This window comes from Micrasema longulum, unplaced genomic scaffold, assembly GCF_059751315.1.
Source record: "Micrasema longulum isolate JH-2025_06_02 unplaced genomic scaffold, ASM5975131v1 h1tg000276l, whole genome shotgun sequence".
NCBI classification, from domain to species: Eukaryota; Metazoa; Arthropoda; class Insecta; order Trichoptera; family Brachycentridae; genus Micrasema; species Micrasema longulum.
This window is the reverse complement of record NW_028277480.1, coordinates 308,438-325,325: the sequence shown is the minus strand read 5'-3', so window position 1 is coordinate 325,325 and position 16,888 is coordinate 308,438. Positions and strand designations below refer to the sequence as shown.

General features: G+C 30.4%; 1 protein-coding gene across 1 annotated transcript in view; it reads right to left on the bottom strand.

The window, feature by feature from the left end:
- The window catches only part of qless (decaprenyl diphosphate synthase subunit 1 qless), a 242,245-nt gene that overhangs the window by 89,976 nt on the left and 135,381 nt on the right, over positions 1–16,888 (bottom strand). Inside the window, exon 3 of the mRNA XM_088224274.1 lies at positions 8,313–8,452. Within this exon, the coding sequence (XP_088080400.1) occupies positions 8,313–8,452 (140 nt within the window). The remainder of the gene's footprint in view (positions 1–8,312; positions 8,453–16,888) is intronic.

Genomic DNA, 16,888 nt, shown 5'->3' with positions numbered 1-16,888 from the left:
TTTTATGACGATTAAAACATGAATGAATTGCATAAATTTAAATAAAAAATACGAAGATTTTAAAACTAAGTTTTTATTTGTATTTTATTAAATACACCGGGACCTCTTTTTACACAGTAAAAAAATAACACAAGACAATTTCAATAATTCTATCAATCAATTGTACATTAATACCTCAAAATGTAATTCAATGATTGATTGATATTCAACTGGGCTTCATTTCAAGAATTTCCAAACCCTTTAAAAAACCTAATACAATGAAGACTCTATTTATTTATTTATTTATTTATTTATTTATTTATTTATTTACGGACAAAGTCCATTATAAACATTACAATTAAAAGAAATTTTTACAAAGGAATAAAAAAATATAAGGAACAGAAATAAGCAGCAAAGACAGATGATAGATTTTTTAGATTAAGTAAAAAGCATAGGCTAACTATACAGATTCTTTAGCTGATTTGTAAAGAAAGACATCCTTACACCATAATAATCAAGATCTTGATGATCGTTCACCCGCCTGATCATTCTGGGCAAAGGCGACTGTGCACCATAATTGGTCCTGTAGTGACCGAGGAAAAGCATTTCATTATTTCTTAGTCTACGGGTGGGAACGTTAAAAAGAATCTTTTGCAAAATTTCAGGGGCATCAATGAGACAGTTCATAATTTTATACATGCAGATTATATCTGCAATGCATCTGCGTTTTTCAAGACTTGATATGCTTAAAAACCTCTCCATATCAGAATATGAATAGTCTCCTCTTTCCAATCCCATCTATACAACACTTTTGTACGCAGTAACTTGGAGTTTGCATCCGTTGTGTGGAGCCCACAATACATAACAAACATTGAAAAGATTGAAAATATTCAAGGATTTTTTTTTAAATACCTAGATCATAAACACAATAAAACGCTTTGCACTTACAACCAATCTACTAAACAAAATGGATTTTTACGCTTGAAAATAGACGCAGTATATCTGATTTATATGCTTTTTATTTAAATTATTAAATAATAAAATAGACTCTTTTAACATACTCTCCGAAACTAAATTTAATGTCCCCTTTCACGTGACAAGAAATTCACGTCTGTAGCACTAACTATGCACAACACTCTTTCCTCTATCGTTCTTGCTCAAACTATAATTATTTTTTTTCATCTTTTGATGTATTTAACAAGCCCCTCAATTTATTTAAAAATAAATTAAGAATCATTCTTTCTGACTGCGATACGCTCCCACTTGCTATTGAATGATGCTCATACTTACACACACCTGAACACTTACTCCCACACAAATACACACCCTTACAATTCTACACTTACTCTCATACAAATACACGCAAACACGCTCCCAACAAACTATCACAATTTTATTTGTATGATTTTTATTGGAAAATTCGCTGGTCTGTCTTTAAATCTAATTATGTGATTCAATCATTGTTGACTCTTTGTTTCTGTAAAATAAATCAATTGTTTATTGATGCCGTATGTAGATATTTCATAATAAAAATCCATAGTCAATGATTAAGATAAAACTATAAATAAAATTATTGATAAAGTTTGTTGTAATTATATTCGTGGTGTTTGTCCCTTAATAAAATACTCATGTGATAATTTTATATCCAAACCTTGTAAAATATTATAAAAGTTAAAAATCTTAAAATATGTTTTAAAGTTATAAAAGTTAAAAAGTTTTTTAAATGTTGACAAGCGCCGTGGCACAGTTGGTTAGACGGCTAACTGTGAAACTGGCGTCGCGGGTTCGATTCCCGCCAGTTGTGAGAAAAAAATTCAAAAAATATTTCTTTCTCAATTGGACTGAGTGTTGTAGTGTATTTTTCATTACCTCCTTCCGTATCCTCTCTATCCCACCAGCTGCCAAGCCTCTAAATAAAAGCTTAGCGGGTTATTCCTTTAAAAATAAAAAAAAACTGTTTTGAAGATGCCTTCTTAGGCGAAAGCGCTCGTTGATCAAATGAAATAAAAGTGAAACTAAACCGATTAGTTTTGTTGATAATTTTATCTAAATCATTAAAAATTGTATCTACATCAATGTACGTTTTGACCGATCTTGCTATTTGCTTTTGTTCGTGTTCTACAAATATGTGTGCAATACTTTTCAGCCTACCAACGCCAACGTATGTATATTTTACTAAAGACCCCTATCCTGTGTCGTGCTGTAATAATATTTAAAATATAAAGTTTTTGGAAAATTATTCGAAAGAAAAGAAAAGGACATTTATTTATCAAGATATGTGTAAGTGAATTTATTATCTGGAAATATCCGGAAAACAGATTTACAAAATAGAAAACATTCGATGAATCATTATGGCGCATGTTATAAAATGGTAAAAATCAAATAAAAGTAACAAATACTTAGCAAACAGATAGGAGAAAAGATGAATGAGGATACTTTGCCGGTATGTGTTAATTATTTAAAACTACATTTGATATAAGTACGAAGTAAAATGTTCGCAATATAAAACAATTATGAACACAGGTGTAAAAATAAATGTTGACATTGGTCAAGCACTGATGACGTAGTATTTGGAAATCTTACGTATTTACCTGTGCGTAGGTTCATAGAGCGATCGGCCCATTTTACACGAATCGTCCAAATCCACATGGTAAATGCGTAAATTGATGTTTCTTTTGTTATTTTGATTTATTTTTAATTTACTCAGCGGTAACTCCCAGATTAAATCCCTACAAAGGGAAATCGAGTGGAAATTAGGGGCCTCATGGTGTACTGGTTTTTGCTTTTAAATGGAATTAATTAAATAAATAAAATATTAGTGAACCCTATGTAATTTTATCGCGAATGACCATCAAGAGTTAATTTAAAAATATAAAAATAAATATTTAACTTGAAATTAACAAACCCTATTCTACATAAATATATTGTAAATGAGAAATGTTCTTTTTAATTTTGTAGTATGATAAAATATGACAGTCATCTTTTTAACGTTTAAAGTTTAAACGATTTATGAATATTAAAATTCTTAGAAAATCTTGTTTAAGGTGCCTTGCATCATCCCTCTCAGCACTCAGTAGTGCATAGGGCACTGTATTGGAACATCAAATGCACCGTATCTCGATTGGATGTTACGTAAAGATAAGGTGACCAGTTTTACGTTTCAGGTTTCAGTCCAGTTACGGTGAAATATTAAAGTGCAGAACCACTTTTAAAACTGATATTTTACGTCCGTCCTGCCAGGAATTTAACCCAGGAACTCAAGCGTGGTAGACGAAGGCGCCAATCACAACACGCAGACTTATCTTCACTGCATTACTCTTTTTCAGATTTTTACCTGAGAGTAGCCATCGAGTCGTACAGTACACAGAACTGTGTGCCTTATCCAGTCGTACACAGAATAAAGTGAAATAGTAAGATATATAAAAAAGTTAAAATTAAGTATAAACAAATATTTTAATTGAAAAAAAATGTTTTTGCTGTCTGATTTAAAAAAGATACAACATTTTTTTTTCCAAATATATTTGTATTCAAACAAATAAATAAACTGTTTTCAATTAAATCACCAAGAAATAATTAGAGAATAAACTATTTAACTCATTAATCAACATGTATTTATTAGTGATATAAAACGTATCGTACAAAAATGTACTAAATACGTGAATTTTTCGTAGAATAAACCATTATTTTTTAAAGTGGCCACTTAAACCAGCCAATGACAGGTCATAAGCCCTGTAAATGCCTAGACTTCCATATTCCCTTATTTAAGGTATTCTCCATCCCTGTTGTAATTTTTTAATTAAAATATTTTTTTTTATTGTAAACACTTGTTGTTATATTGTTTGAATTACTTGATAGAAAAAAATTGAAATTATAATTATTATTATATGGATAACGCATTTAGCGCCGTTTTCGTAATACCTAATGAGCGCTCAACAAAAGTGAATGTCCATGTAATATTGAGTTAAATTTGAAATGAAACAAATGTAAAAGCGATTATTCAAGACAATTAAAAAAAATATCTCAATAAAACCATAAAAACGCATATTGTTATAATAAAAATGACACTAAAATAGCTTTTTACTGAAGGATGGTGAGTATGTTAATATATCGCGTATCCTGTTAGCTAATTCATCCTAATCGGTTTATTTAATTTGGCCACATGTGATATGGAAACACCGGTAGAAATGAGTCACACATTTCCAAAGTTTACGAGTATCTTGTATATTTTGTTTGACCTCTGAATTTTAAAAAAAACGAATAAAATTTATTAAATATAGCGTCTCGATCTATAATTTTGTATTTTATGGACATTATGCATCTAGGAAACGTTTTAAGGGACAGGATGAATTATGGTACAGTAGAACTCCAATAGGGAAATATCACATACTACGAATACCGATTTAAATATATGAAATGGATTAAGCATTATTAATTATATTTAAATAATCAATATGGATATTGTGGAGAAATTTTTTCATACATAAATGTTAAAAATAAATTTAATAAAAATATGTTGCTAGAAAAACGCGTCGTGTTTGGCCTTGGTTGTTGTGACGTCAAGATTCGCGATAATGTTCTGAACAAATTCAAATGAACGGGAACAAAAAACGTGAATCGTGACGTATTAGGGGCGTGACTAATAGAATGGCTGTTTTCGCGGGGATTCAAAATTACAAATTTAAAAATATTTTTTATGCTACTAATAATTAGCAAATTATTTTTTGCTTTACTGGACAGTATTTCATAGACCCATATTACTTTAAAATATTTTTTAAAAACGTGATATTGCCCTATTTAACAGGAGACTTTTGACGTTTACACGCTTATGAAGTTTTGTAGATATTGACAGTTAATTGTTGGAAACAAATGCCGTACTTTATTGTTGAAGTCGCCGAGCATTAGTGACGTACCGCCGGAAAACTTCACTATCGACAGACAATGTCGACTTTACATTGAACATCGAATTAAATTGTGTGTGGTCATTTTAAGGAGTTCGCAATACGATTCATTAAATTTAATCGACGATAATTTCGACGTCGACCTTATTTACGCACCCATTAAAAAAAGTTTTATTTTTATTTTTAAATATCATTATACATGACGGTCACTTAAAACAAGGTATGTTCACAAATTGGTAACTTCAACTCTATTTTTCTCGTATTGCCCATCCCACATCCCCACCGTATTACCCAAACTACCGTCAAAAATTACTATTTACATTGTTATGTGATCTACAATTTTTTTAAGAATTTAATATGAATAACACTTCCGAGTTAATCTAAATAAAACAATAAATACTTTTATTATAACTGTAAATTGCAATTTGTGTTACTATCTTTGTCGTCGTAAGGAAATATCACGTTTTTTTTACATTTTTAAAGTAACAAAGGTCTATAAAATACTGTCCAGAAAAAAATATTTGTTTTGCTAATTATAAGTAGCATAAAAAATATTATTCTATTTGTAATTTTTAATTCCCGCCAAAACGGTCACTTCATAAGCCACGCCTCTAATACGTCACGGTTCATGTTTATTTGTTCCTTGCCATTGAAATTTGTGTAGAACAATATCAAGAATCTTGACGTCACAATGATCAAGGCCTAACACGTCGCGTTTTTCTAAGAACGTATTTTTATTGAATTCCTTTTTTACATTTATGAATGAAAACATTTCTCCACAATATCCATATTGATTTTGAAAATACAATTAATTAGATTTCAAAAATAATGTTTCATTTTCAACTAGGACTGAGTCCGCTAATTTTCACAAGGTTTAAAATCTCGCAACTCGGCGTACTATGTTGGATATGAGCTTTCTCTACAAAATTGTTAATAACCTAATTGATAGCCAAGAAATTGTTAGAGGCATTTCATATCGAGTCCCTGTCCGTAGAACTCGTCAATCTGTACTCTTCGACATTCCTTACTCAATTACTAATTATTTGAAAAATAGCACTCTTCGAAGAATACAAATTAATGCAGTTTTAGTGACATCGACATATTACATTGTGAATACCATATTTTTATCAGATCTGTTAAAGACATTTTAAATTTATCTCCTGCTTAACTTTTAACTTTTAATTTGAATTTCAATTTTATCTTTTAATTTTAACTTTTAATTTTAAACTTTTAACTTAAATTTTAATTTTAATTTAAACTTTAATTTTAACTTTTACTTTTGATTTTAATTTTTGATTTCAACTCTTAATTTACACTTATTCGTGTGTACATCTTCTACCTGCATCTAATGAATTATTGTTGGTTGTGATTTTTTACAAAAAAATATAAATGTTCATGGAAGCAGAGAGAGAGGGAGGAAAGTAGAGTTGGAGCTATACAATGTCTTCTCCCCTTTTTGTACTTTTAATTTAATATTCAGTTTTACTTATTTAGAATTCATTTTTACCCTCTCCTGCATTCATAATAAATTAATGTGAAAACTGTAATTGGTCTTACTTTTTTATTGTTCTTTTGTACCTTGTTTTATACAAAGACTGTATGATTTCCTTAGTAAATTAATAAATAAATGCATTTCGTATATTTTTATCGGTATTCGTAGTATGTAATATTTCCCTATTATTGTGTAAGGCGTATTATAACTTTTTCTTCCCTTATTTTCTCTTGATTTATGTTTTCCTGTTGAATGACCTAATTAAACAAAATAGTTTAGTAAACTGCGTGTTAAGCTATTAAGTCTTAAATATGATAACCCGTTTTATTCACCCCATCTGATGGAAAATTATTCAAAATTGAAAAATATTTATTTAAAATCGAAAGAAAAAAGAATGCCACAGTACTTTTGTAATCTGTCAAAAGTATCTTCTTAGACTCAAAATGTAAAACAAATTTTGAAATAAAAATAACTGCACATATAAATAGTGCAGCGAGAGATTTTTTTTAAATTTATGTAAATCAAAAAACGTAGTACTTTATATAATTGGTACACTTATTATTTATATTTTTATGTATTTCATTGCTTTATATTTGTTTTATTATATATTATACTATATTATTTATGTTTAAGTAACATGTATTCTTGGCACATATATATCCTTTATATTTGTATAATAATGATTTTTAATTTCTTACATTTGATTAGCTAGGCATTTATAATTAAGAAGTTTTAGTTTTTCTTTTTCATGTTATTGTTGTATTAGTATAGGACTACTTATGCTCTAAAGATAGAAAATCTCCATCTTAGAACAGGCTGTGCCATGTTAGATGGAGACTATCATGAACAGAGAACACTCCGTTTTCATTTTACATTGATTGGTTTTATATAGATTCCCTGTTATTACGTATGTATATTGTATATTATTTTTTTGCAATAAATTTATAAATAAATAAGTACCGCATGGGCAGTAGTAAATAAATAATATTTGTATAAATAGGTGTGTCATTTTTAAGAAGTTATTTGTGCTACTTCTATGTAAATAGCCGATATTATGTCATAACACGTAAATAAAAATTTGTTTAAGTTATTATTTAAATGAAACTATATTCTGTTACAACAGTAAATATTAATTTATTGAAATTTAAGCGTAGTTTCCAAAATATTTGTTGCATGTAAAATGACCATGACTCTTGACAATAAACGCACGGTACATAATATATGCATTATATCAATGTTTTTTAAAATCGAATAAATTAGCCGAAGTCGAAAGTCTACCACTTATTCGAATGTACATTTTTAGAACTACAATAAAAATTCTGGTAAAAATCAGGTTTATTGGTCTGTTTTGTGAATCGGAAAAATAAAACTGGTTAGAAAAGGGTTCATTGACACAAAAATGGAAGGATTTTTTACTTTAATAGGAAAATAGTAATTATTTATTTATTCTTGGTATCAAAACCATTTTTCACCTTGTGGTATGACATTTTACACTTATTTTTAAATTATAATTTATATTTCAAACGATTTCGAGGTTGCCTCCTCGTCATCAGAACTTGAACAGTGATTGGTAGAGCTAATTTAACCACATAACGCAAAAATTATAAATCAATTGAAAAATACTTCTAAAAATAACACGAGAATAATATAGGCATGTATGGTAGATCAGAAGTTTAGAAATTCAAAGGATTTAGACCAGTCATTAAGTATTTTAAATAAAAAAATAAAATCATAGGTTCTAGAACTTATTTAGCATGAGAAAAAGCCATACTGACAGGGACCAATTTGTACAATTCCAGCCAGACGACCCCCGATTTTCGCTAAGCCTTCTAGCGCCCCCCCGGAGGCCTTCAGCGCCCACAAGGAGGCGTTATCGTCGACTTTGAGAAAGACTACATTGATTTCTATTCATTTTGATATACTCAGGATAATTATGTCGGTACCTGTTTTCTCTGTATATGTGTCGGTTTATAGCTCTGGACATGAGAACTGCTACCATTGGTCTAAGCGCCTTCCCCTGGCCGTCGAAGTAGTACGTTGATATATTTCTTAATTCAGCTTGATTTGTATTTTTCACTAGTTCCTGAAAGAAAGAAAAAACAGCATAAGACAATGAATCATCAGCGGAGTTAATTTGCTACACTGGCAATGTGATCAATGCTTCAGGGCCCCGATTACAATGGAAAAGTTGACATTTATCGTCAATTTTATTTAAAAAGTAAAATTAAGTTTTTTGTATGAAAATGCACACATTTTGCTCTTTCAAACATGTTCAATTACAGGTTACCGACGAATATACTTTAAATGTTCATGCAAATATACTCATTTCCGTACACAAAAATCGGCTTTTCTTTACAGACAATCGAAGATAACTCTATTAACTCCCCAATGTAATCGGGGCCCAGACGCTATTCAAGGGCCCGTATTTCAATAGAATGGTAACAGAGTTACCTTCAATTGCCTATTAAATAAAACCGAGTTTTCTGCATAAAAAATAAACATTCATATCAAATATGTTTTGAAACATGTTCAATTATAGATTACCGGCAAAGAAACTTCAAATTTTTATAGAAAAAAATCATTTTACTCTAAACACAATCGAATATAACCATAGAGTAATAATACGCCACTGGTCAATAGAGTCGTCTATACGGACAAAAACCATTATATGATTATCAACCAGGCTTTGTATTGATTATTTTATCATGTTAACATTCAACTAATTATTTTTGGATATATATTTTGTGTGAAAAATATGTATGCTTATCCTTTTCTAAGGGACCAAGATTCAAGACTACCTATCAAGAAAGGACCATATAATATAACAGTATTCATAATATTTCATTCTTATTCCCATAGGGGTCAGTACAAAGTAAGCTCCTGATGTTATACCTGCAACCTGTGTAGATCAATTGAGACGGGTTTTCGTAAATAAATATTTGCTCTCCATGCTAGATCTTTCACCCCTTTCCTTACTGTGCCAAAAACATTCGCGCATTACGGTGCTGTGCATTCAATACACATGCAAAAATGAGAGATTTAAAATCGGAAAAATGGAATACGCATGGTCAATTGCTTCAATCATTTATAGTGCGATCATATTTTAAATTTTATTGCAAAAAACATGAAAAAAAACAATGACAGACGTTTGCAGCGAGAAGAAAGACCGCCCCTAACAAAATCCCGAAAGCAACTACGCAAAACTGCCGACTGGCGTACTATAGCAGTGGCACAAGTCACTTTGCTACTGGCCTGCGTGACGCGTGAATTTATATCTCTCGCTCGCGAATATACTTACGGCATCGAGAGTGAGACATAAATAGTATTTGAGACAACCGCATATTCGGTACTCTTATGTATATACCACATACGTCACATGGGTGATTTGTTTAATATATTAGTGATTCATCTCCGATTTGCGACAAAACGTCTTTTCTGTGCCCAATAATGATTTACAATTTGTAAATGTATAAATGAGGAATACCGAAAATCTTAACCCAGTATTAATTATATTATTAGAGATATAAAACTTAGTATCACCGGGAAGGCAGAGTTAAAGAGCCGGGATATTAAGTGGGGACTATGCTCTAATATATATTGCTAAATGTTTTTAAAGTAAATATTATTTATTTATTTATTTTGTTCATTAACGCCCAAAAGGCATTTACAAAAAATAAAAATGAAAAACATGCTAATATACTAAATAATAAACACAGAATATACAAAAAAAAGTGAAATTAGTTAAAAAGGATATAATAAAAAGTTTAACAAAGTAAAAAAAAAAACAATAATTACAAAGGTATGCAAGAAAAAACAGTAAGCATATAAACTAAAAATGCAAAGATATAAGCTTATGAAATAAATTCTGTAAAGCAAACAATAAATAAAGTGTTACGGTAACCAAGAAAGACATTTTAAGTTAAATTAATAAACAAGCAAGCATATATTATCACGAAAAAATAAGAAATAAAAATATGTATCTATGAAATGCGTATTTGCCAATACTACAATGCAATTTGATATAATAGTAAAAAATAAAAAACAAGTATATGGTAAATAAAATAAACAAGTATTTTTTTAATTTGTGGAATTGAATTGACGAGCAGCTACAAATAAACTTGATATTGTGGACTTATGAGATAGTAAAGAATTGGACAGAATGTCTGCAGCCGTTCCATAAGTGTTACCTAACCTATGCAGTCTCGGTATCAATGAATTGTTTTGTTGTTTGGAAGAAGTACTGGAGCAATGAAACAATAAAGTACTATACTATTCAGAAGGAGACGAGCGCTTTCAAATCCTCAGGTTTAATCAGTGGTCCCCCGAAGATGCGGAATAATCTGGTTTGTTTTTTTCAAGCACTAAATTTTTTTTTTTTAATGAACGTATAAAATATTTTTGAGCGCAGTTTGTACTTACATTTGACCTTACGAAACTATTTTTGTGGGTGGTCTCAACTACGAGCAATTGCATAAAACAATTATTATTACATTATGTCTTAAGCACCGTTATTTTATTGATTCATCTCATCCAACAGTAAAAAATCATCAATAATGCATGTAAATAATATTGAATAAAAAAAAACGATGGCGACTGGGCTCTTAGAAAAAAGTGCACGCGTATGTTCCCAGTAATATTTCCGTAAATGCGATTAGCCTACTTAGTGCCTGCGTGCTTTACAAATGCGCTAAGCCCTGAGCACGTTTTTCTGAGGGATTTTTTAATTCACTATCTTTATTGATCACCCAGTATGCACTTGAACGTTCGTGCAGCATAAAGAACCGGAGTAGAAAGTAAACAATCGCACGAAGGTCGCTTGGTTGATACTATGTCGTTATTTACGCGTTTTGTCGTGTTGGCCTGGTCAAGCAGTATTGTCGGCAAGTGCGTAACGGGATTTGAGCGTTATAGAATAATTTAAAAGAAAGAAATCAGTTGTGGGATGTTTCCGATTAAGCTCTATAGTAATTAGGGACCATAAAAAACCGAAACGAAATGCATTTCGTAATGTTACCATAACGAGTGTTGGGTCTCATACTTAAGGCCACGAGGAGAGACGCTTTATAATCTAGTAAGAAAAGTTTTGAACCTTAGGATTGGTTTTAAGTTTTTACCGCAGCAAATAGACAGCACTAATTAAAATGTTTTTTAGGGAAGAGTTATTTATTTTATTTTATATTTATTTATTTGGGATTTTTACAGCTATTTACATTTAAAAAATGAGTAAAAATATATTAACAATACAAGAGCCAAGTAAAAAAACCCACAAAAGAGTTTATAAAATTGTGTGTGTGCGACGTTTGTATTAATGTATGTGTATATGAATGTGTGTGAATGAATGTGTCAGGATGTGTTTGTGTCGGTTATTATATCCAAGAATTATATTTACTGTAATAGGTATGTTATCTCTTTATGGACAAAAAAACATGGACTTCTCACTTCTTAAATCCAACGAAAACCCAAATTATACTTGTTGGTAGTAAACAAATGTATTCAAAAGGGAATTTTTCCACACTTCCTCTTTTTAAAATAAATGGTACAGAAATTCCATTCATGAATTCAGTCAAAAACTTAGGTATTATCATTCATAAGCATTTAGGGTGGCACGATCAGGTTAACGAAGTTAGTCGTAAACTTTATAGCAGTTTGCACTCACTTAAAAGATTACAGAATTTCTTACCAATTAACATTAAGCAAACATTAGGCCAGAGTTTACTTCTTCCACTCCTCGCCTATGCGGATGTATGTTAACCAGATGCTAACTCTGAATTACTTGATAAGTTAGAACGATTGCAGAATATTTGTATTCGTTATATCTTTGGTCGCAAATTTGACCACATAACCGAGTATCGCACGTAACTACACTGGCTCAGTATCAGGCATAGAGGAAACATTCACATTCTATCTTTTCTTCACAATATTTTAAATAATCCCACTTCGCCTGTTTATCTGAGAGAGCTCTTCCAACCTCTTTCACAACACGGACTATCTCTTCGTTTTAGTAATGAGAGAATCTTTTTAATACCCTGTCATCGCTCTAATTTTCTTGCCTCCTCTTTTACAGTAGTAGCCGCTCGATTGTTGAATAATCTACCCACTAATGTTAGAGACGCCCCGCCCCTTCTTTATTTACATTTAAGTCAAGATTGAAATGTCACTATCTAAATATTTCAATTGTTCCTTTATCCTTCTTCTTTCCTCCCATCTCCTCTCCTCTCTTCATAGTTTAGTGTTAATTTTTTATGTATTTTTATTATCTTAATTTTTGTTTTAAATTTGTGTATAAAAATTGTAAGATTCAATATGTCCATTTATTTGTAATTTTCTCAAACTAAACGGTTTGGGTAGGTAGGAAGAAATTGCCTTAAGGCAATATGCTCGCACTTATATGTATATTTATATATGTGTGTTAAATAAATAAATATGTTTTTTCTAGTTGCTCCAACCGTTGTGTGGCGATCTGGGGGGGATAATCGGCTGTGGCCTAAATAAAGAACTTGATTAAACATTACTATTTAATTCATATCAAGAAATCATTAACGCTGTGGGGTTTTAGCTAAGACGCTTAAATTATGCGCGAGGGTTCCGAGTTTATTCCCGGTAAGACCAAGAATTTTATTTTATTTATTACAGTTATTAATAATACAATGAAAGCACCCACCCCTTTCCCGAAACTGTTCGGAAAGACTTGCGTCTTTCTTCAGTTCCGCATTTTCATTATGATTTTTTTAAACTAATTAAGCTAAAACGTGATCAATCAGATACACATGGTCAGTACAATCACCCCGTTCCAATTTCCCAGTATGTCAGTTAAGGAATACAATGTTAGTTCCAAATTGAAACCGCGGCCACGTGCTCCAGATCCAGCTTCGGAAAGGAAGAAGAACGTGGTAATACAAACAAATTAAACAACGACACAAAACCCAAACACATAAAAGAAACATAAGAAGAATTCGTCCAATACAACATGCACTCAAGTTATTAATAATAATAAAGTTAACATAGCAGGAGCTAAGTAAATGTGGATGTGTAGACATAGGTAGTATGGTTAATGTTACAAAGAGTGTACGTAAGGTCTACAAATACCTAGACTTCTATATTCCTTTCAAATGAGAAAGGATTGTAAATTGCCAATTACGTCAAAATCGAGATGGGGCTATAAATATAATTTTAAATTAATGCAATTTGTGCATTATGTCCAATCCTTGGCTACACTTCAATTCAAAGTACCGTGTTGTGTTAAATTAAATAAATAAATGGAAAAATGGATATTATGAATCATGTAATTGTCGAGAGCATAGCACTTTGCGTTGACTCTCTAGTTTTGGGATTTTGTGTTCGACAGCTTTTAAAATATAATAATGTAATATTTTCAATTGAAAAAGCTCCGACGTTAGATATAAATAAATATATGTTTTCTATCTTAGTTGGAATAAATTTTAATAGGATTTTTTTTAATTCATTGTTAAAAAACTAACAGAACGGGGTAGGCAGAGATGATAAAATGCCACTTTAATTCGCCTTTAGATGCAAAACGATTCGTAATAAAAACGATTATCGTAATAAAAACGATTATTAAGGATAACGCAAGTATAAAACAAAATTGAATTTTGAGAATAACAAATTATCAAAATATTTTGTAATCCCAAGTATTAATAAAATAAAATCCAAACAGATTAACCGACATATTTTTGACGTTTTTTTTTTTACTGAGTTGTGACTCGATAATTACAAAAAAGTATTTATAAAAATGTATAATCCCTTTATAATATGCAATAAAAAAATACATTAGAATAAATCACTTCAATAACGTTTGTTTTCAAGTCAAATATATGATACAATAATGTCACGAGTAAAAATCATGTGGCAGATTGATTTTACATTATTAAAATGTTTAACTTTTTTGGAAAAGCATACTGTATACAAAAAATATACGTTAAAATATATTACGTTCATGACAAAAACTACGTAAAATGAAGTAAAATAGGTTTTAAAAATGGACCTACCAAGAGAGACAAGACTCTCTCATTTAGCCGCTGCTATACATTATGCAATCAGGAGATTATATATAAAAGGATATAAAGGTCTAAAAAGGGAGTTTTAAGATATAATGTTTTTAAGTTTTCAAACCTTTTTCATGTTAAAATAATATATAACTATCAATAGAATCTGTTTCGTACTTCGGAAACCTTCATTGTATTGCAATATATTTGATTTAATTTTTTTTTATTTTAAGTATTGATCTATGATTCGATTTTTCGGGGTATTTGTCATACTCAGAACAAATTAGTAAGTAAAGAACATCATTAGTACGAAGTGTTACGAATATTTATTGTTAGACGTAAAATTACTCTTAACAACATATAGTTTTGGCGCGAAGTCACCCAGGTTTACGGTACAAAGAAACTAAAATTGTAAAAACAGTCGATATTACAGGAAAACTTCGTACAAGCATTCTGCTGGGATCTACTCTTGTAACCACATGACCAGAAATGTTTCAATTACTCTTAATGAAAAATGAAAAAATAGTGTAACTGAAAACATTGAAAGTTCTTTATAGACAAAATCTGAAAATATCTCATTTGGGTAAAAAGTTATGTTGTTTTGGAAATTTCACAACCACAAAATCTTGTTTCCTTAACATTTTATCGCATGTGACTCATGTGAAATCCTTTTAGTTACAGATATATATATACTTGTAAAAATAAAAATAAAAATTTTTAAATAACAAAAAAACAAGTTTTTCAAAAATATTGTTGAAAGTACAAAATATAATAATTTTGACTTATTGAAAATAAGTATTTTCCATTTTCCAACCAACCTTTTTCACAACGCGCATCCGATTGAACTTAAAAACCATCATCGTGATATAACCCAACATTTTTCTCGCGGGTCGAGTTAAAAAGTAAAGAATGTATTATGTAGAGACATAATATGTCGTCACGAACGATTGCATATTGAGTAGGTACATATTCAAGGAAGAATAATATCGCATTAGGTAAGTTGTTGTGTTGTGTTAACCTGCCTTACTTAGTGCAACGTATTGCAGAATTGTCTACATTAACGGCTAATCATTTTAATGTACGATGTTAATTAATCGAATGAATTATTAATTTGAAACGTCACGAATTTAGACACCAATGTTTGCTTATATTTAACTGGCTGAACCCGGCCACGCTTCGCTGTGGCTTTGTCTGATACTAATTATTAGGGGAGTAAATAAAAATAGTCTAGCAACTATACATTTACCGAGCAAACACATTGCTTAATTTAATATTTTAATTTGCTGTAAAATAAAAGGAAATACAATTTCTGTAAAAATGTCGAGTTAATCCATCGATTACTTTCCGAGATTTGCCACACACATACGGAACCTTAATTTATATATATATATATATATATATATTGTAGGGGAAATAAAGTTGGTAGAACTGTCATTTAGTACTTGTTAACTATGACAAATTATGAGTCAATTCAAAACGCATAGAATGTTCCGTTTCCGTCAGAACTTCCGAATAAAAGGTATACAGAAACACTCTTCTGCTAAAATGCAATGTTCTGTAAAAATTTTGAGTTAATCTATTGATTGCTTTCCGAGATTTGCGGCCACAAACATTACAGAACCTAAATTTTTATACATATAGATTATGGAGGTCAGTGTTCAATAAGCTCCTGACATCAAAACGACTGGTGTAGATAATTCAATTTATTTTGATTCTATTTTCAATTTATTTTTTTAATACTTTTATTTAATACCTGTACATTACAAAAATGTATTCAAGGCATCCATAACACGAAAAAAAAACAATACAATTTAAATGTGAAAAAGTTGTAAAAATTAAAAGTACCCAGTAATTATAGTAGGTAAAAGAAGGCTTTCTTCTTTGAACTCTCTTTAAATAACATAAAAGATGACGATATCCGAAGAGATACGGTTGGTCAAAGACTCTTCCTGTTGGCATTGCCATTAGCAGACTAGCTCTGCAAGCAAAAAGGTAAAACAGCTCAAGCTGCCTTTGTCTAAGGTTGTCATTAGAAATAAAAAGAAAAATCCTCTCTATTACACCTAAGTTAATCGTTATACCACCTTTCCGCACCCAGCACTGAAATTTTAAAACCTAATGCAACGTATTTCGCTCATTTGTTTAATAAATGTAAGGTGATTAGTCATACGCTTTGATTCCAGTCCAGGAACAGTGAAATACAGCAGTTTAAACAACAATAATAATAATATTTTAAAATTATAAAGTTAACCTCAACAGGGGAGATTTCAATAACAATTTTATCAGAATCATTATTTAAATTCAGCGAGTACTCTCAGGTAAAAATCTTGCAGAATTAAATCGATCAGAGATTCGTCGGTCTGATGGTGTACTGGTTATTGCGTTTGCGTAGCATTAAATAAATAAATAACTGTAAAATGTATGGTTTTTATTTAGGAACTTCGCTGGTCTATCTTTAAACCTTATCTTTATCTTGTCATCTAATCATTCCTGACTGTATGTTTCTGTAAAATAAA